General features: G+C 46.7%; 1 protein-coding gene across 1 annotated transcript in view; it reads left to right on the top strand.

The window, feature by feature from the left end:
- Positions 1-5034: 5034 nt before the first annotated feature.
- The window catches only part of LOC141265127 (ATP-binding cassette sub-family B member 5-like), a 1418963-nt gene continuing 1401773 nt past the window's right edge, over positions 5035-22224 (top strand). The window contains exon 1 of the mRNA XM_073677804.1: positions 5035-5194. Coding sequence (XP_073533905.1) covers positions 5156-5194 — 39 coding nt within the window. The 5' untranslated portion in view covers positions 5035-5155. The remainder of the gene's footprint in view (positions 5195-22224) is intronic.

Raw genomic sequence — 22224 nt, 5'->3', positions numbered from 1 at the left:
GTCTTATACTTATAAGCTGCAGTCTTCAGCTTTTCCCAAAGCTGCTCCTGTGCACTATCTTGTGACCGTGACTTCTGACTGACCAGAAGTCAGAGGTAACGGTCTCAAGCTCTCAGTGTAAGTCTATGATAGTCTTGTTCTGTCCTCGTTCTACCTCTCTTAGACTCACAATAAGTTGTGACCTCTGGATCGGCCAGCAAACACTGCAGCGGTCCAGCAGGTCACAAACTAATGGAGACCGACTGGAGCGGCACTGGGAACAGATGAATACAGCAGCTGGTAAGTATGAGAATAGGCGCAGAGAATGTAGATTAGTGGCACCACTATAGCACTGCACTAAAAAAGAAATGCTGGAGAGGTGCTTTAACCCCTTAAGCCCCGGAGCATTTTTCGTTTTTGCATTTTCGTTTTTGCTCCCCTTGTTCCCAGAGCCATAGCGTTTTTATTTTTTGGTCAATATGGCCATGTGAGGGCTTATTTTTTGCGGGACGAGTTGTACTTTTCAACGCCATTACTAGTTTTACCATATCCTGTACGGGAAAACAGGAAAAAAATTCCAAGTGCGGTAAAATTGCAAAAAAAGTGCAATACCACAGTTGTTTTTTATTTATTTTTTTTACCACGTTCACTGAATTCTAAAACTGACCTGCCCTTCTCATTCTACAGGTCATTATGAGTTCATAGACACCAAACATGTATAGGTTCTTTTATATTTAAGTGGTGAAAAAAAATTCCAAAATTTGGTAAAAAAAAAAATAAAAAAATAGCGCCATTTTCTAAGACCCGTAGCGTCTCCATTTTTCGTGATCTGGGGCTGGTTGATGGCTTATTTTTTGCGCACCGGGCTGACGTTTTTATTGATAACATTTGGGGTAGATCCAATGTTTTGAACGCCCATTATTGCATTTTATTGCAATTTTGCGGCGACCAAAAAACGTAATTCTGGCGTTTAGAATTTTTTTCTCGTTACGCCGTTTACCGATCGGATTAATTATTTTTTTATATTGATAGATCGGGCAATTCTGAGCGCGGCGATACCAAATATGTGTATGTGGGTTTTTTTATTTTGAATGGGGCGAAAGGGGGGTGATTTAAACTTTTATATATTTTTTTTTTTTTTATATTTTTAAAAAATTTTTTTTTTTACTTTTTGCATGCTTCTATAGTCTCCATAGGAGACTAGAAGCAGCAACTATCTCGCCTCTGCTACATACAGGGGACGAGCAGGTCCCCTGCATGCAGCAGAAATGGTCCTGTGCTATGAGCGCCGACCACTAGGTGGCGCTCATAGCGACAAGATCATGTCAACCACAGGCGTCTGCTGCAGACCCTGGGTTGTCATGCCCACCCATCGGCGACCCGCGATCACGTGACGGGGTTGCCGGTGGGCAGGGCTTATGACGCGCTACCCGGAAGCGCGCGTTAAATGCTGCTGCCGGAGATTGACAGCGGCATTTAACATGTTAACAGCCGCGGGTGGATCGCGATTCCACCCGCGGCTGTTGCGGGCACATGTCAGCTGTAAGAATCAGCTGACATGTGCTCCGTTCAGTGAGGGCTCAGCGCAGCAGCCCTCACTGAACGGGCAGTACGCAAAAATGGAAATATGCGTACTAATACATCCCCGGTAAGTAAGGGGTTAAGTTCATACATTGATAGATTGTACTTTTGTGGACGCGGCGTTATCGCATATGTTTATTTTTGTTCCATTTTGTAATATCTATATTTTTAATGGGGAAATGGGGGATGACTTTAATTTCTTTTTCATGTTTTTTAAACCTTGTTTTTTTTTTTACTTTTTACTCTTTTTATTAGCCCCTTTAGGGATCTGAACCTGTGTTTGTCCTATCGCTTGTGCTATATAAAGTCATATCTCAGTACTGCTGTATAGAAGCTCAGTCACTGCTGAGTTTCAGCACAGCTCTATGATGGCAGGCATGGGGGTCTTCAATAGACTCCCTGCTGTCATAGCAAATTATTAGAGCCCCGGGAGCACGTCACAGGGTGGTTGTTGGGCGCACATTGTCCAGTCTTTTTGCTAAAACTCTGAAGTCATTGTATGTGACTGCAGACTTCTGAATCATTTCATCGAATGCAGCACATGGGGTACAAAATATTTTTTGATCGCTTCCAATATAAGGCTGGAATCACTATCTTGTGTTCTACGCTGAGCACTTACATTGGAGTTTCCGTGTAAATCCCACAAAAATGCGATTCAGAAGAAACCCCCAGACAGAACTACCCACCATAATGAGGCAGATGGAGACACTTTGGGCTCCGTTTAGTGTCCATTCAGGTAGTATACATCTTTTTAGGCATTCACAATACTCTAGTCAACCACACTTGTGGGCTAAAAAGATGCCTAAAATGATGGGACACTGGTGGAACACAGTCCAAAGTGTCTCCATCTGGCTCATACGTGAGTGGTTCAGTCGGAGGTTTTGTCTAAATTGCGTTTTTAGGGATTTTCATGGAAACCTTGACGTCAGTGCACAGCAGAGTGCACAGAATAAATGTGTCCCGAGTCTTGTTCTGATTTTTGAGAATAGTTTTTAATTTTATTTTTGCACGAGATTTATTCTTCAGGTCAGTGCGATTACAGCCATACCAGATTTATATGTTTTGCTACTATACTATAACTTTTTTTTTATAAAAATTAGTTTTTTTGTCACCATATTCTGAGAGCTGAAACTTTATTTTTTTTTTTGCAAACAGAGTTTTATGAGGGCTTATTTTTCGCAAACAGTTGACTTTTTTGGTACCATTGTGCGTCTGAAAAACCTGAATAAAAAGCGGTCAAAAATTGTTCTTATGCACCCCATAACATTTTTTTATCACTTTTTATCCAGATTTTTCAGTCGCACAATGAATAAAACCCAGCAATTTAATTATTGTTTTTATAATTTTTTTGTTTTGCATGGATCACCGTGCGGTATTAGTAATATGGCGACTTTATTCTTCGGGTCAGTGAAATTACAGCGATACCAGATTTATATAGTTTTTTTATGCTTTTCTACTTCTACACACTAAAAATAACATCTTACAAAAATGTATTTGTTTTTCCATCACCATATTCTGAGAACTGTAACTTTTTTTATTCTTTTGCTGAATGAGCCATATTAGGGCTTGTTTTTTTGCGGGGCAATTTGGAGTTTTCCTTTATATCAATTTTTTGACCTTTTGATCAATTTTTCTTCAATTTTTTGTGTTTCAGTATGATGAAAAAGTGACATTTTTGGAGTGTTTTTTTTTTATTGAATTAAATTTTTTGACGTATGGAATAAATAACATAACATTTTTATACTTCGGGTTGTTCTGGATGTGTTGATACCAATTATGTGTACGTTTTTTTTGTTTATATTTATTTTAACACAAAAGCTGCGTTTTTTCGTGGTAAAACAGCTTTTGTGATTTTTGTGTGGATTTTTTTTTTACTTTTTTCATATTTTATTTAACTTCTTTTTTACTTTTTAACTTTGTCTCACTGTGGGACATGAATATTTTCACTTTGATCGCTGGTCTCATATACTGCAGTACTCGTGTACTGCAATGCCTGAGACCTGTCAATTCTATACTGATTCAGCCTGTTAAAACTGGCTTATAGCTGGGTCTAACAGGCCACTGTACCCTGGGGTCATCAGATGACCTTGTGGTACCATGGCAATGATCAGCACCCGCGAATAAGATTGCAGAGGAATGATGGTGTTAAAGGAGGTGTTTTAATCACTTAGATGTCGCGATTAACAGCAACATTTAGGAGATTGCACCATGGTGTCAGCTGTCCATATACAGCTTTCACCATGGGATTTTCACCCACTGGGGGCGTGCTACACTTAATCATCGGCGCTGTGAGAAAGCAGCACTGAGAATTAAGGTCTCTTAATGACCGCTGTAATAAGACGTATCGGTGGTTGTTAAGGACTGGTGTTTACACATATTACATGTTTTTCTGCCTATTACATCCTACCATAAATCCACACACTCACACATAGAAACACACACACATCACACAATGATATAAACACACTGCTAGATACACAGACACACACTCACATATACACATAGACTCACACATACACACAATAATATACACACTCATATACTCACACATTCATATACACACTCAATGATATACATGCATAGACATTAATATATATATATATATATATACGCATTCATATATATACAAAGATATACACACTCGCTCTCTCACCTCCTGTATCACACACTGGGCAAGATCACAGCCTCCTTTCTCACCCTGCAGTGTTCTCTCTGCTCTCCCCCTTTCTGTGACTGCAGCCCATCCTCTCCTGAGCCAAAACTAGAGGCAACTTTACTCAGTGAGGAAGGAGGCTGCACTGTAGGGCACATGTCCTCCTGTCTACAGGCAGCCGGGCTCCTCTACACAGCGAAGTAATCACAGGCGGGATCACGGCAGTGGGGGCGGCAGCATTCAGTGCACAGGCAAAGTAACTTGACTCACTGTCGCCCCCACTGCAGTCTGGCAGGAGATCCGGGGCTCTGGACAAAAGATTCAGGACTGGGGCCCCGAATCTTGGATTCTAGCGACGCCCCTGGTACCCTGACCAACTGTATCCTCAGCCATCCCTTGTAGATTGTTTGTGCGCCCTCGCGGGCAGGGTCCTCTCTCCTCTTCTACAAGTCGGTGACCCTTTTTCACATGTAAAGCGCCACAGATGTTTGGCTATTCTGCAACGACTTAATATTGCAAATTCGACTATCGTGATCCGAAACGACTATATTGAAACATTCGCTCATCTCTACTAAAAATCTGCTTCAAGGTACAGGATGCCGACGTTTCAAACATTTCTAATCCACATTAACCTGTTCTAATTCTGCTACATACTAATAAATATTTTAAAATGTTAGCAAAATACTGTATGCTGCCACATAAATTCAGATCCCAATATTGTGATATAGTCATTTGTATACAGCAACAGCCGCATTTTGGATCCTTGTGATGAAACAGGTGGAGATGGGAGTGGCCCCTTATCTATTCCAGAAAAAAAGCTTTGTCATATCAAACAGCAGTCCAAGCTCATACACAGGAGCCGTCTCACTCCTCCTCCTCCTCTTTCTTTCCCTGCCTGACTCCTTAAAGCTAACAGACTGTAAGAAAAGTGCAGGCGACAGGATGTCTGCAAAGAGAAGAAGAAGAGACCTGAATTCTGGGGTAAGAGCAATCTAATTGTTACTACACAACATGTGGAATCTTCATGTCGGTACAAATCTAATGATGACAATGAAAATTCGCATCATAATCCAAAGACGAGTGGAAACAGTGATTACTACGGAAATGATGGAGATAGCAGAATGCAATTGTGCTGCAGTGATGAGCGAGTATGTATCATTAACCCTTTCGGCGATAATACTCGGGTGCTCGTTGAGTATTTGCGGCGTGCTCGGCATTTTTGTTTTTGTCACCGCAGCTACAAGTGTCAGGGCTGTTAGACACCTGCAGGGATATACTATCAAACAGGCATGTAATGTATTCTCTATGAAAGAACAATTCTACAGCTTTCTTCTGTTATTAATCTAGGAAATTTGTTAATAAGGAAGGGTCAATATGGAGGGTCTTTAAAAGCTATAAAACTCTCAGTACTAGGTTGGCATCGTCAGAGTGTGGAGAGACCCATGTTTTTTAACGTGGCAAATGCCCAGCTGTCAATTTATTAACACAAAGTTTCATGACAAAAAGCTGCTCTAGTATAGATATTTCATGTTAAATGGAGTGGCATGACAGTTTGGGTTTTCTCCAGCCAAGGTTATTATCTCTTGGTTTATGATTGTCCATTACAATCCTTTTCCCCTCCCCATGTTGGTGACTGTGTGAACACCTGCTACGTTTGCATGATCACAGAACTGCAAATATACAGCAGTGAATGTTAAAACACATTATCCTGCGGTGTACAAAATGGTCCAGGATATAAGGGAAAATATGGTTTATTAATTATAATGAACAGATAACAAGACTGCAATAAATACAGTATCCTAATAAAATTGGGTTTCCTTTAGAATTTTCTATAGTTATTGTCTTTGACACCAGAACTATGTCTAAAGAGTCCACCTTTCTCCCCCGCTCAAGAGTAGTGATGAGTGAATATGCTCGAACTCTGATCTCCAAACTTAAGTTCGACACGAATGTGGCACATTCTGATTCGTAATTGAAAAAGTGAGCAAAATTTGTTAAATTCGGGAAAATTGGTAACGTTCGGCGAATTTACGTGGTTACGTGATTGTGGGGCAACTACAGTGCTTTTAACAGTTTTGCTAGCATAGTGCTTGTGTATGAACAGCGGGAAGACGTGATAGATGAATGATAGTTCAGAACAGGTCAGATCTGTGGCACATTGTGTTTTTTTTTTTCCTGTTGGCGGTAACTTTAAGTCAGGAGCTAGCCAATCAGAGTGAAGGAAGCATCCACAGTGTCCCAGACACAAGTGCTTCTGCAATTGGCTGTTGAAATCACATCTTCTGCATATAAAAACCAGCCATGTTACCTCAGCGCCATTTTATGCATGTCACTTGTGTTAGACGCTGCTCCTGCACCCAGCTCCTGTGTAATGAGAGATATTAGCTAGATAGATGGGCGCTTCTATGGAAGTCAGATAGTGTAGATTAGTCCTGTGCTGGGTACCTGTTCAATTGACCTTGCAGCACTTTTTTTGTTTTGTGCAATTACTGAGATTCTGACAGAAAGAGCAGGGCCTATGGCATAGAACAGTGCTGTGCACCGGTTGTACAGTCTGTGCTCCATGCAGGGGTATACCTTCAATCTGTTTTTGCACTTCCAATATGATAAAGCAAGCAAGCCCTTGTAGGCCACTTCTTGATTTTGTGGGGTTGAAATTCAACTATCTGCAGAGCTTGTCAGTGCAGAGCACAAAAACCTTTTTTTTCATTTGCTAATGGAAGTGCAAGCTGTGTTAGCCCAGTTTGTAATTTTTTGGTGCGTGAACTTCAGCTGTATGCACAGTTTCTTGCTAGGCAGAGTCCACAAAAGATTTTTTTGTGTGGCAAACGTTATACACTCTGCTATACGTCCTCTACTACGTTAGTGGCGGTGAACTTCAGCTGTTTTCAGAGTAAAAAAAAAAGATTTTTTCTGTTGCTAACCACAGTCCACAAGAGATTTTTTTGTGTGGCAAACGTGATACAGTCTGCTAAAAGCCAATGAGATGATTTGCGCTGGACTAGGAGATTGCAAGAAGTAGTGAGAAGTGGTAGGGTAAAAGGTATATTTTATTAAAATAGAATGACATACATTAAAATTCTTAAAATCAATACAAAAGGGGATGTGGACGATGGTCCTGATTGCAGGGAGTCCTGTTTAGGATCAAATTCGTATTGGAAGCGGTTGGTAGATAGGTCACATAAAGGTCAATTTAGTTTGAGGTGGTGATACACCTTAAAAGAAAAAAGAGGAAATTGGGTTAGGTTCTGGGTTGTTTTACAGAAAGGTTGGATCGGGATTCCGTGTTTATACCTGAATGAGTCTAGGTGTTCCGTGCGATTAAACAGTCTCGTAGGACGTTGAGGATCCAACGAGAAAAAACTAGAAGAAGAAACACAGGAATAGGATCAGCAATAAGTGGTGAAAAACTGATGGTTATAAGTGACCATACCTGACAAACAGGGCAAGGTCCCTGGACCTCCTGAGACTGAGTAGGAGGTTGGTGCAAAAGGAGTAAGTGAGGTGGTATGGTCCTTTTAATTACCTAAATAGAGCGGAGACATGGATTATGAATAGGTGGTCGCGTCAGTGCAGATACGGTGAATATGAGACCTAGATATACCTACTGGTAGAACGTAAATGTTGGAATTACTGTGTGCATATGGAAAGGAGTACAAATCTGATCCCGTAGTCAGAAGTGCTTATGTTGATAGCCCCAATATGCACTTGGTACAAAACACAGCGCTAGTGCAGGCAAAGATCGGCTGATAGTTATTAAGATTTTAGTGGTGCCTGGGTAATAATGTTGGATACCCTGGTTTTGGTGTAGACAGCAGGTGGCGTTAGCTTTATTGCAGTCTGCAAATCTGTAAGCGCGGTCACAGTTCCACATCAGAAAGTCATACCTTTTTGGCTGCAATGAATGATTGCAGTCTGCTAAAAGCCACCTACTATGTTAGTGGCGGTGAACCTCAGCTGTTTTCAAAGTAAAAAAATGTATTTTTTTTCTGCTGTGAGGAGCTGCCCACTTACTAAAGACTATGATTTTTTTTCAGCAACGGACCACCATTTTTGTCATTATTATTATTGTGTTTTATTAGTGATTTACTTGTTATGTTTTATATAGTTCTGCTTACTTGTCAGTATGTAAGATTCACTTGTAAAATGTCCAGCATTCCACTAATCTCATCTTTATCTCAGGAGTCCATTGTTTCAACAGCCAATGATCTCATTAGGTGAGTGTAGATTGAGTCACAGTGGAGCCGTCACCACAGGGGGTCTTACAGACAGTCTCAGATGAAATCTTCTAGAATATTCTTCATTGTTTTAGTCAAAAGTAAATGCTTAAGGGGAAGGGTGTCAGTACTTCTGAGCTGGGAGGGGGCTGACCCCAGGGAAGTAGAGGAGAGACATTTTTTAGTCAGAGTTGTGTGGAAGGATTGAAGGAAGGTGATTACTTACAACCCACAACCTCAGATCTTTACACTAGGCAGAGTCAAAAATTATTTTTTTCTGTCTCAAACGTGTTACACTCTGCTATAAGCCACCTTGTCCTTTTAGTGGTGGTGAAATTCAGATGTATTCAGAGCTTGTGCAGAGTCAAAAAATCATTTTTTGCTCTTCCTAACGTTATACGGCAGGCTAGATCTGAGTTTGAAATAGTTTGGAGAATATCTCCTATGTTATACAGGCGTCATCCACATTAAAAAAAATACTTTGGTTCCTAACGTTATACAGCAGGGACATCTCAGTTTGAAATAGTTTGGAGAATATCTCCTATGTTATACAGGCATCATCGACAGTAAAAAAAAATACTTTGTTCGGTTAGTAACATTATACAGCAAGCCATATCTCACATTGTCATTTAGTGTTGCTGAAATTCAGTTGTGTGCAGCACTGTTGCAGAGAAAAAAATTCTAATTTTGTTTTGCTAATAGTGTGCTCCTACCTCACTATTAGAGCAACATGAGTGGGAAAAAGAGAGGTCGTGATGGAAGGGGGAATATGCTTGGTGTTCAAGGTATACGTGGAGTAGGTGGTAATGTTAGTGAAAGCACTAGTGATCCAACACCGTCACGTCCTATCCAAAGACAACTGACAACTTCTGTTACTCTACTCCGTTTGTTTTGCAGCCGCACAGTGATATGCCTTGTTGATAAGGGCCAGAAAGAGCAGGTGCTCAAGTGGATGGCAAGCGCTGTGTAGCATCGGCGTCTCTGCCTCCTGCCGGGCAGAGACGCCATTCCCCTCACCGCCGTGGTCCCGGTCCAGCGTCTTCCTGCTCCCGTCCTGCTGCTGCTGTGGCGCGCACTGCGCCTAGCTTCCCGGGCAATGTGTTTAGGGCATGCGCTCCCTCACTCTTAAAGGGGCCGCGCCTACCGTCCTAAAGAGTCCCCGGCCAATGGCCGGAGGACTTCCCCTTTATAAGGCACCTCCTTCAAAATGGAGGTGCCTGTGCAAGGTTGTTCCGTATGCTAACACTTGCTTCAGCCCTCAGGTCCTGTTGCCTGTCTGTCCAGCCCGCCAGTCTGTCTACAGTCCAGCCAGCCAGTCTGTCTAATAGTTCTGCCCGCCAGTCTACCAGTTACCTGCCATGTCCGCCAGCCTGTCTACCTGGAGCACCTGCCAAGTAACCTATCGTGTCCACCTACTTGCCTACCCGGAGCGCCTTTCTGGCTATCAGCCATACCTACCTACTTATCTACCTGGACCACCCACCAGCCTGCCTGCCGTGCTCATCTGCTGTACCGGTCAGTTCCTGTCATCTGACCCGTGGGAGTCGCCGGCTCTCACACAAGGTCGGTCCCAGAGGGGCACCTGGTTCACCTACCCGGTCCCTCCCTGGTTCACGGAGTCAACTAAGCCGCCGTGTGAACTGGGTCTGGCCGAGTAGGCACTTAGTCACGCCCCTCTGGTCCCTCCTTGCACCAAAGCACAGAGGTTCCACCACCCCGACCCGTAACACGTTGCTTCAAGTGGCCTCTCCTCTTCTTCCTCCACCTCAACATCACACACAGTACAGTCCACGGAGGTGGCACCCCAATTACCCTTGCTTCCCCCGTGTCACAACTGTCCAAGTGTTCAACTGACTGTAGCGAACCACAGATGGGCGAGTCTGTAGAACTGTTCACCCATTCTTTACCATGGGCATCAGAAGTGCACTCTAAACATTCAGAGTCAAGAAGAGGAGGAAAGCATCTGCACCGATGTCCAAAATTTTTTTAAGTTGGATTCGGGGCAGGACGGAGTAGGATCCAAGCAGGTTCCTGACCCTTGTCACCAGTCCTTAACCAACGGGGAGGGAGGTGATCCTGATGAGACTCAGATACCTGAGGCTCATGTGGACTGTACTGTGCTGTCAGGGCAACTAGAGGAGAAGGGTTACTCTGAGGGCGAGGAATGCGATAACATATTGGATGATGACGAGGTTGAAGATCCTACTTGGTTGGAATTCAGAGTCAAGCAGCTTAATAGCTCATCTGAGGAGGTGGAGGAGGAAGACGAGGAGGTTACATTGCGTCCTGTGGCGCAGACACAGAGTGATGCAAGCACGAGGCGCACTGCATCCTTAGCGACAACCGTGGCATTGATCAGCAGTGGTCGCGGTTCTGCAGCTCACAGGGGTGGCAAGGGTTGCCTAGCCTGGGCCTTTTTTGAGACCTCAAAGGATGAACCAACTCACGTTATCTGTACACTTTGCAATAAAAAACTCAGTAGAGGGAAAAAGTGCAATAATTTGACGACTACATGCATGAACCGTCATATGCGCAATCAACATGTGTTACTTTGGAAATCACACTGCAATAAAATGCGGACCAGCAGACCTTGACAACCATCAGCCAGTGGCGTACCGCCAATGGCGGCAGGCCACGCGACTACTATGGGGCCCGTGAGCCGAGGGGGCCCGATAGCAGTCGCACCCCTTCTGCAACCCCCGCTCCATTGTTTGATTGCCGCCGCCGCCCACCGCCACTGTGTTCAGACATTGCCATGCGCTGTGCAGCTGTTTCTTGTAGTAATGACGGCAGGGGCGACACAACGCCTTTAATTGTGCTTGTGTCGCCCCTGCCGCGTCATTACTAGCAGACACAGCCGCACAGTGCACTGCGCGCGGCCATGTCTGAAATCAGTGTCTGCGGGTGGCGGCAATCAAATAGCGGAGCGGGGGGTGCAGGAGGGGGGCCCCGATGGAGGGGGTGGCCCTGTTTAAGGGAGGCCCCGATGGAGGGGGGAGCCCTGTTTAAGGGAGGCCCCGATGGAGGGGGGGCCCTGTTTAAGGGAGGCCCCAAGAGGGTCCCTGTTGAAGGGAGGCACCGAGGGGGTCCCTGTTGAAGAGAGACCCCATGGGGTCCCCGATGAAGGGAGGCCCCGTGGGGCTCCTTGATAAAGGGAGGCCCCGTGGGGCTCCTTGATGAAGGGAGGCCCCGAGGGGGGGCCCTGATGAAGTGGCGGCAATTAAGCAGCACCGGCGGAGCACAGGGTGCAGGAGGGGGGCCCCGATTAAGTGCCGGCAATCAAACACTGCCGGAGGTCATCTCTGTGGACATGCTGGGGGAGCGGTCTGGTCCCCAACGGCGAGTGGGCCCCTCTGATGGTCCAGAGCCTGTGATGGCCATCAAACATGCCGGCGGCCCTGCCCAGCTGGACCGGACACAGGACAAGGGGCAGGTAAGTGAGGCTTGCCACCAGATTCCCCAGTCCCCATATTAAATATATTTCTAACGTGTATTGTGTGTATGTCAGTGTGTTTGACTGTGTATATATATATATATTTATGTCTGTTTTATGTGTTTTTAAGAATGTGTTCAAATATGTATGTATCTGTGTATGTGCTTGCCTGCATATGTATGTGTGCATGTCTGTGTACCGTGTACGAGCATGTCTGCGTACTGTGTGTGCATGTCTGCGTACTGTGTGCATGTGTGCGTACTGTGTGTGTACGAGCATGTCTGTGTACTGTGTGTGTGCATGTCTGCGTGCTGTGTGCGTGCATGTTTGCATATGTGAAGGATGAGGTGGCAGGCTGGGCCCTGTGTTGTATACCTACATTTCTCCGCCGTATCTGTGCATCATGAATGCTGTATGTATTAAAGGGGCCACTGAGACTCTTTCGCCCGGGGCCCATGAAAACCTGGAGCCGACCCTGGTTGAAAGCAATGATGGATGAGGGAACGTCATGTGACACTCCATCTCCCTCATTACTCCTCTGCTTCTGACGCAGTGGGGTGATGACGCTCCACGCTGTGTCAGACACTGGAGCTGGCAGCTGCTGAGGTGATGACAGAGACGCGCTGCAGAGCCTGAAGCAGCAGGGAACGAGGAGCGGTAAGTATGCATTTATTTATTTATTTTTGTAAATCAGTGAGTACTGATAGTACTGGAGGACGGGGCTGCCTTTTACCCTATGGTGGGGGCTGCCTTTTACCCTATGGGGGCTGCATTATACTGCATACAGAACCATGGGGAGTTCATTATACTGTGTGTAGGACCATGGGGAGTTCATTATACTGTGTACAGGACCATGCGAAGCGCATTATACTGTGTGAAGGACCATGGGGAGTTCATTATACTGTGTGGAGGACCATGGGGAGTGCATTATACTGTGTCCAGGACCATGGGGAGTGCATTATACTGTGTGCAGGACCATGGGGAGTGCATTATAATGCGTGCAGGACCATAGGGACTGCATTATACTGCGTGCAGGACCATAGGGACTGCATTATACTGTGTGGAGGACCATATGGACTGCATTATACTGTGTGGAGTGTAATGCACACGCCCGGACTGACTGGCGTGTGAGTGATTAGTGATTCCACTGTGCCATGAACCGGAGAGTGCCTGGAGGGTGTAACTAAGTATCTGCCCGATCCGACCAAGGTCGCATGACGGCATACGACGCCAGTGCACCAGGGAGGAACCGAGCAGAGGGACCAGGTGCCACTCCAGGTCAGACCCCGGACACGGCTGTTGACCCACACCGTGGAATACAGGAACAGGCAGGCTAGAGTGCAGGCTGGGTAATGTCCAGTACAGACTGGGAGACGGGTTCAGAGCCGCAGATGCGGTAATCAAGCAGAGCAAAGCGAAACAGCAGGTGTGGTAGACAAGGCCGAGCAGAGTAAAACCGCAGACGCGGTGGACAAGGCTGAGCAGAGCAAAACTGCAGATGCGGTGGACAGGGCTGAGCAGAGCAAAACCGCAGACGCGGTAGACAAGGCTGAGCAGAGCGAAACCGCAGACGCGGTAGACAAGGCTGAGCAGAGCGAAACCGAAGACACGGTAGACAAGGCTGAGCAGAGCGAAACCACAGACACGGTAGACAAGGCTGAGCAGAGCGAAACCGCAGACGCGGTGGACAAGGCTGAACAGAACAAAACCGCAGACACGGTAGATAACGCTGAGCAGAGCGAAACTGCAGACGCGGTAGACAAGGCTGAGCAGAGCGAAACCACAGATGCGGTAGACAAGGCTGAGCAGAGCGAAATCACAGATGCGGTGGACAAGGCTGAGCAGAGCAAAACCGCAGACGCGGTGGACAAGGCTGAGCAGAGCAAAACCACAGACGCGGTGGACAGGGTTGAGCAGAGCAAAACCACAGACGCGGTAGACAAGGCTGAGCAGAGCGAAATCACAGACGCGGTAGACAAGGCAGAGCAGAGCGAAACCGCAGACGCGGTAGACAAGGCTGAGCAGAGCGAAACTGCAGACGCGGTAGACAAGGCTGAGCAGAGCGAAACTGCAGACGCGGTAGACAAGGCTGAGCAGAGCAAAACCGCAGACGCGGTAGACAAGGCTGAGGAGAGCAAAACCACAGACGCGGTGGACAAGGCTGAGCAGAGCAAAACCGCAGACGCGGTGGACAAGACCGAGCAGAGCAAAACCGCAGACGCGGTGGACAGGGCTGAGCAGAGCAAAACCGCTAGTGCGGTGGATAAGGCTGAGCGGGCAGGAACCGCCGAAGCGGTAAGTAAGACAGGACAGAGATAAATCGCCGAAGCGGTAAACAAAAGACAAAGCAAAGGGGACAGGGCTCTGTTCACACGGAACAGACTGGAAAAGAAAGGCAGAACCAGATACACACAAGGTACTTGCAAAGAAGTAGCGAAAGGACTCCAACTCACAAACGGAAGTACAATGACAACGAGTAGAAGTTAGGTGCAGGTTCAGACTCTACAGAAAAAGGGAGCAAACGGACATAAAGACAAAACAGGTAAGAAGCTAGGAGACAGTTCAGACAAGAACAGTTACTGCAACAAAATGCAGGAACGAGCCTAGCTAAAGCCAAGTGCTGGTTCAGAAACTGCAGAAAAAGGGAACAAATGGACATAAAGACAAAACAGGTAGGAAGCTAGGAGACAGTTCAGACAGGAACTGTACTGCAACAAATACAGGAGCGAGTCTGGGTATGCGGCCCCCAGAGGGCGAGACGAACAGGCTAGGAGCGTGTTCAGACAGGCCTGGAAATACAGCCTCCAGGAACGCAGACAGACAGCTGGCTAGAGTACACAGACAGGACACAGTTCAGACACGGGATCTGATACCGCAAGGCAGGAAAGATATATAGGACCTGGCACATCAGTGACAAGAAGCCAACTGACAGAACAAGATGCTCAGGCCTGGATTCCATGGAGGAGCTGGTTTAAATACCAGGTGACAGACAGCAATAGGCTGAGGACGCATTAGGGGTGTGTCTGCAGCAGCTACAAGAAACAGGAAGTTCAGCGGGCATCGCCCTAAACAGCCAGAGCAGAGCAAAGCAGACAGTATGGAAAGAAGCCAGAGTGGCAGTCTGGACTGGAAATCAAGTGCGCGCTCTTGCACAGTGGGAGATGGACCACTATGCAAGGACGCCGCCAGGTATGTTACATGGAGGACCATAGGGACTGCATTATACTGTGTGGAGGACCATGAGGAGTTCATTATACTGTGTGCAGGACCATGGGGGGTGCATTATACTGCGTGCAGGATCATGGGTGTGCATTATACTGCGTGGAGGACCATGGCAAGTGCATTATACTGTGTGGAGGACCATGGCGAGTGCATTATACTGCGTGGAGGACCATGGCGAGTGTATTATACTGCGTGGAGGACCATGGCGAGTGCATTATACTGCGTGGAGGACCATGGCGAGTGCATTATACTGCGTGGAGGACCATGGCGAGTGCATTATACTGTGTTGAGGACCATGGCGAGTGCATTATACTGTGTGGAGGACCATGGTGAGTGCATTATACTGCGACTCCCTCATATATGGCTCATGTGTAAGTGATAAATTTACTGCAGCACAGATTCATCTCAGCTAAAAGTCTAGACCCTTAGATCAGGAATAGGGCAGACATTTATAGGACATTTCATAACTTTCCCAAATTCTTATGAAAAAAATATTCCCCACAAACTGCATTGAACTACTGTACCCAATCTATCTATATAATTGTCTTATCCCATCTGTCTGTCTGTCTTTCTGTCTGTCTGTCTGTACAGGAAATCCCGCATCGCTGATTGGTCCGGCCGCGGCCAATCAGAGACGCGGCATTTCACAAAAAGATGGCGGCCGATAGCGGCTGATCTGCCGGGAGATGAAGCCGGCTGCTTGCAGCATACGTCCCCCGACCGGAGGCGCCGCTGACCCCCATGCGGCTACTGTCGGGAGATCAGCGGCTACGGCCGCTTATCTCCGGACGGTAAAAGTGCCGCCCCTCCCCTCTCCTCCCCTCCTCTCCTCCCCTCTCCTCCCCTGCTCTCCTCCCCTCTCCTCCTGTCCCTCCCCTGCTCACTCAGGACCCCGGCACCCGGCGCCATACTTACCCCTCCCCTCTCCTCCTCTCCCCTCCCCTCTCCTCCCCCCCCACCGCTCACTCAGGATCCCAGCACCCGACGTCATACTTACCCCTCCCCGTGCCTGCGCAGCAGCTCCTGTGTCTTCCGCTGCTGCTGTGTGACGTGTCAGGTCAGAGGGCGCGGTGACGTCTTTATACCTCGCTCTCTCCTGACCAGTCACAGCGCACAGCGGGAACATGCGGGCTATGCTGGAGTCCAGAGGAGCAGCTGACAAGTGAGGTGAGTATTGGATTTTTTTTTTTTTTTATTGTATGGGGCCATAGGGCATTAAAAGGTGGGGTGGGGAAGTGTGACATCGTGGAGGGACCATTATAAGGGAAGGGGGATGTGACATCCTCCATGGGGCACTATGGGGGGGATGTGACATCCTGCATGGGGTATTATATAGGGGGGATGTGACATCCTGCATGGGGCATTATAAGGGAGGGGGGGATGTCACATCCTGCATGGGGCACTATGGGGGGGATGTGACATCCTGCATGGGGTATTATAAGGGAGGGGGGGATGTCACATCCAGCATGGGGCATTATAACGGACGGGGGATGTGACATCCTGCATGGCGCATTATATGGGGGGGGGGAGTCACATCCTGCATGGGGCATATTCTAGAATACCCGATGCGTTAGAATCGGACAACCATCTAGTTTATTATATATTTTAGGAGTCTGTCCATTTTATACCGACTCCCACTCCACAGCCCTGACAGTAGGGTCATTACACTGTGCATGTAGAGGCTAATGAGGAGGAATGCACCATGGTGGTATCATACTGTGTTAAGGGGGGGGGACACTTTTGTTGGCATCACATTTTATTGGGCAATGAAAGAGGAATCTAGGACTTCAGCAAGGAAGAAAATTGCTATGCACAGGCTGGAAAGTTGTGAGATCTGCTCTTCTGTGCCCCCAACAATTATTTAATTTTTTTTTTTTTGGGGGGGGGGGCCCAATTAGAATTTCTGCTATGGGGCCCCATGATTCCTATGTACGCCCCTGCCATCAGCTGCCCCATCAACCGTATCCGCTGCTTCTTCCTCCTCCTTTGTTACTGTGCCAAGTATTGGCACGCAGGTCTCCCACTGTGAATCTTCTGGTTCTCTACCTGCTCCAGTCAGGCTGAGTGAGAGCCCGTCAGCTGTTACGGAAGTGGACATGCCTGCTGTGTTTTTTTTAGCGAGCACACCACATGTTTCTCAATCCACTGTAACATCTCCGCCTGCACCTCTCTCACTGTCTTGCAGTTTGTCGTTTTCATCGTACTTCACCCTCTCTCAGCACCGCAGCCAGCTCTCGGTCCCATAGTTGTGGTCACGTAAAGGATTTTTTCCTCCCACACATGACAAAGCTAAGGTGGAACTCCTCCATCTCCAAGCTGTTGACCACGGAAATGGTGGTGTCAGGCCCTAATTTTTTGAACTGTAAACACTCCTGTATGGCTGCTTTTTTACTGAAGAGGTAACCGGAGAACCTGGAGGAAATTCCTGCAAACACGGGGAGAACATACAAACTACTTGTAGATGTTGTCCTCTATCATCATAAAGGAGTTAGCTTGTTGTTTAGGAGACTGACCACAGCTGCTGTTTAACTTGTGAACATTGTGTTGAAGCTTGCAAGGTGTCACGGGTTTACCGTGACAGAGAAGAGCCAGAAGACCACAGCATCTGATTCCTCCCACTCCTGTAGTCAATAGAAAGAAGCCTTTTGCCTTCATGTTAATCAGTGCAGGGGTCAATCTGCTCAGTTGTGAGCTCCTTGAAGCCTAACTTGATTTAGGCTCTCAACGGTTTTGTTCCGTGCATCTTCCCTACTCTGATAACGCTGTACCCCAACAAATCAGATTGTCGCCTACCATGGAAACCTTGAAAAAGAAGACCCACTTCTTCTGACAAGCATACAATCTGCTGTAAGCCTAGCTCCAGCATACTGCTGAATGACTAGCTGTGCCCTGACCTACTGTACCCTCACCCATCCCTTGTAGATTGTTTGTGCGCCATCGCGGGCAGGGTCCTCTCTCCTCTTGTAATAGTTGGTGACTAGTGTTGAGCGAACATGCTCGACACTGCTCGGTACTCGCCCGAGCATCACGCTACTCGGGATGTTCGGCGAGCACCGAGCATTTCCGGGTTACTCGGGCGGGAGCTCGGGTCTCCGCCCTGCATGTTTGGCGCTCTTTACAGAGCCAATGAACATGCAGGGATTGCCAGCCAGTCACTGTAATGCCGCAGCCATGTTGTTTGTGGGCATTACAGTGATTGGCTGGCCGCACAGCGTCACCTCGAGTATTTAAAACCGGGCGCCGCAATCTTGGACACAGTCGCTCCGGATCAGACAGTGTAGGGACAGCGCTGCTGATTTAGGGAGAGATATATCCTGCAAAATAGTTAGTGTAGGGTCTGTAAAGGCTGCCAGATCAAACAAACAGTCCTTCTCAGGACTAATATCCATCCCAGGTATATCAGGCAGGCAGGCAGGCAGGCTGTATAGGAGACGCAGTGGTTATACCAGCAAACGCTGCATTACAGTCCTGTGTGCTGCTCCTGTCGCTGAAATTGCTGGACTTAGCTCCAGGTCCCGGGGGCCAGGAGAAATCCTTTTTTTTATCTAAATCTTCTTTTTTTTTCCTCCTTCACAATGTACAAATACCCATCTTATTAACCTTTTGGTGCCCCCCCCTCCCCAAAAAAAAAGTGTGCCTCTGATTTTTCAGACACAAATATATCTGTTGAAAATAGTCTGGTGTAGGCCAGAGAGACAGAAGTGTGCTTTTGCTGTTCCACGGTAAAAAATCTCTATTATCCTGCTTTTTGCATTTTTTGCTGTAAAAAAAAAAAAAAATAGTGTCTCCCTGATTTTTCAGACACAAATATATCTGTTGAAAATAGTCTGGTGTAGGCCCAAGAAATACAAGTGTGGTTTTGCAGTTCCACGGTACAAACCTCTGTATTATCCACTTTGGGGCCATTTGTATCTAAAAAAAACAGTTTGAGTGTGTCGCTCACTGTTCAGCCGCAAATATATATATATTTTAAAAAGCCTGGTATACACCAGTAAATTATTACTGTGGTTTTGATGTTCCATGGTAAAACATCTCTATTATCCTGTTTTTGGCATTTTTTGCTGTATAAAAATAATAATAGTGTCTCCCTGATTTTTCAGACACAAATATATCTGTTGAAAATAGTCTGGTGTAGGCCAGAGAGACAGAAGTGTGCTTTTGCTGTTCCACGGTAAAAAATCTCTATTATCCTGCTTTTTGCATTTTTTGCTGTAAAAAAAAAAAATAAAATAGTGTCTCTCTGATTTTTCAGACACAAATATATCTGTTGAAAATAGTCTGGTGTAGGCCAGAGAGACAGAAGTGTGCTTTTGCTGTTCCACGGTAAAAAATCTCTATTATCCTGCTTTTTGCATTTTTTGCTGTAAAAAAAAAAAAATAGTGTCTCCCTGATTTTTCAGACACAAATATATCTGTTGAAAATAGTCTGGTGTAGGCCAGAGAGACAGAAGTGTGCTTTTGCTGTTCCACGGTAAAAAATCTCTATTATCCTGCTTTTTGCATTTTTTGCTGTAAAAAAAAAAAAAAAATAGTGTCTCCCTGATTTTTCAGACACAAATATATCTGTTGAAAATAGTCTGGTGTAGGCCAGAGAGACAGAAGTGTGCTTTTGCTGTTCCGCGGTAAAAAATCTCTATTATCCTGCTTTTTGCATTTTTTGCTGTAAAAAAAAAATAAAATAGTGTCTCCCTGATTTTTCAGACACAAATATATCTGTTGAAAATAGTCTGGTGTAGGCCCAAGAAATACAAGTGTGGTTTTGCAGTTCCACGGTACAAACCTCTGTATTATCCACTTTTGGGCCATTTGTATCTAAAAAAAACAGTTTGAGTGTGTCGCTCACTGTTCAGCCGCAAATATATATATATATTTTAAAAAGCCTGGTATACACCAGTAAATTATAACTGTGGTTTTGCTGTTCCATGGTAAAAAAATCTCTATTATTCAGGTTTTGGTAGTTTTTTCCGTAAAGAAAAACAGTAGTGTCTCCTGACTGTTGTGACACAAAAATATATCTGTTGAAAATAGTCTTGTGTAGGCCCGACATCCCAGTGTGGTTTCGCAGTTCCACGGGTCAAATCGCTGTACTATCCAGTTTTGGGCCTTTGGTATCTAAAAAAAAAGCAGTTTGAGTGTGTCGCTCACTGTTCAGCCGCAAATATCTCTATTTAAAAAAGTGTGGTATACCCCAGTAAACAATAACTGTGGTTTTCCTCTTCCACGGTTCTAATCTACTCTTTATTACCCTTTTTCCATTGATAGTGCAAGTGTAAGCTATTTTACTTCATTTACAATGGGCAAGGCGCGTGGCAAGGGACGTGGAAGTGGACGTTCTGGTGATGGTTCGTGCAGAGGACGGGGCCGTGGCCAAGGTGAAAATGTGCCACAACCAACAGCCACATCTTCTCGCTCCCACTTCTTGACCGAATTACTAGGGAAGCACAGAACAACACCAGTATTGAGAACTGATCAGTGTGAACAGGTTATTAATTGGATAGCAGACAATACTTCCAGTTACCTGGGCACCACCACCTCCGGTCTGTCTTCCACACGGTCAACTCTTAGTAGCCGTGAGTCTCGACCGCATACTCCTCCTCACCCTGATGCTCCTTCCTCCCACCATGCCGAGTGTCGTCAGACAGCAAGTGATCCCACACTTGGACACTCTGAAGAGCTGTTCACTGGTCCATTTCCATATTTGGGCCCCTTGCCTGATACGCTTGAAGTGGTGGAAGAGGAGATCCCATGTTGCGATGCCCAAATATTTGAACAGCCACGGCCACAGGAAGTCGACGTTGGCAATCTGTCACAAGAGGTGGTCAATGACGAGACACAATTGCCAGGAAGTGAGGAGGAGGATCGTGGTACGCAAGTGGAAGAGGAGGAGGATGATCTAGTAACTGACCCAACGTGGAAGGAGGACATGCAGAGTGAGGCCAGCAGCACAGGGGGAGGGAGGCAGAGTACCCCAACAGGCAGGAAGAAGCAGTGTGGTGGCCGCAGACAGAAGGCAGGCAACCGTTCCCCGTAACACCAACACGAGGGACGTTGCCAGTACAAGCGGTAGGTCTTCCAGAGTCTGGAATTTTTTTAAAGACTCTGCTGATAACCCCAAAAAGGCCATATGTTTCACCTGCCATGCCAGCATCAGCAGGGGTGACAAAACTACCAGCCTGACCACCACCAGCATGATCAGGCACATGGCAGCAAAGCACCCGACTTTGTGGGGCGAAACCCAGGGTCCACGACCAGTGTCAGCGGGTGTCATCACTGCTTCTTCCACTGTTGTGCGTGCAATAGAACCCCCTGTTGTGTGTGCAAGGCAATCCCCTGTCCATACTGCATGTAAAGATGCCCCCTCCTCTCAGTCTTCACTTGTTATGCCAGTTTCTCAAGAAACAGCATCAACGTCCACGTCCACGTCCCACCGCAGCGTTCAATTGTCCATATCCCAGACCTTTGAACGAAAGCGGAAATTCGCAGCTAACGCCCCACAGGCCACAGTCCTAAATTCGCACATTTCACAACTGCTTGCATTGGAAATGCTGCCTTTTAGGCTGGTGGAGACGGAATCCTTCCGCAATCTTATGGCGGTGGCCGTCCCTCGGTACTCGGTCCCCAGCCGACACTATTTTGCCCGGTGTGCCATCCCCGCACTACACAAGCACGTGTCCCAAAGCATCTGCCGTGCCCTCAACAACGCAGTTACTGGGAGAGTCCACCTGACAACGGACACGTGGACAAGTGCTTGTGGCCAGGGACGGTACATCTCTCTGACGGCACACTGGGTAAACATAGTGGAAGCCGGGACCCAGTCGGACCTTGGGACGGAACACATCCTCCCCACACCGAGGATTGCGGGCCCTATGTCAGTCAGAGTTGCCTCCACAGTGTACAGCTCCTGCGCATCCTCCTCCTCCTCCTCCTCCTCATGTTCAGCCTCCATCTCAGATATCACCACATCAGTTACAAGCTGGAAGCATTGCAGTACTGCCTCCACCAAGCGGCAACAGGCTGTGCTGAAACTCATAAGCTTAGGTGATAAACCTCACACTGCTTGTGAGTTGTGGACAGCTGTGAAAGAGCAGGCAGATCTGTGGCTGAGACTGCTGAACCTACATCCCGGCATGGTCGTGTGT

The sequence above is a fragment of the Phyllobates terribilis genome, unplaced genomic scaffold (genome assembly GCF_046119375.1).
Source record: "Phyllobates terribilis strain yellow unplaced genomic scaffold, ASM4611937v1 Scaffold_4__5_contigs__length_816908805, whole genome shotgun sequence".
Taxonomy (NCBI): Eukaryota; Metazoa; Chordata; class Amphibia; order Anura; family Dendrobatidae; genus Phyllobates; species Phyllobates terribilis.
The sequence above is the reverse complement of the archived record's forward strand: the minus strand, read 5'-3'. Positions and strand labels throughout refer to the sequence as shown.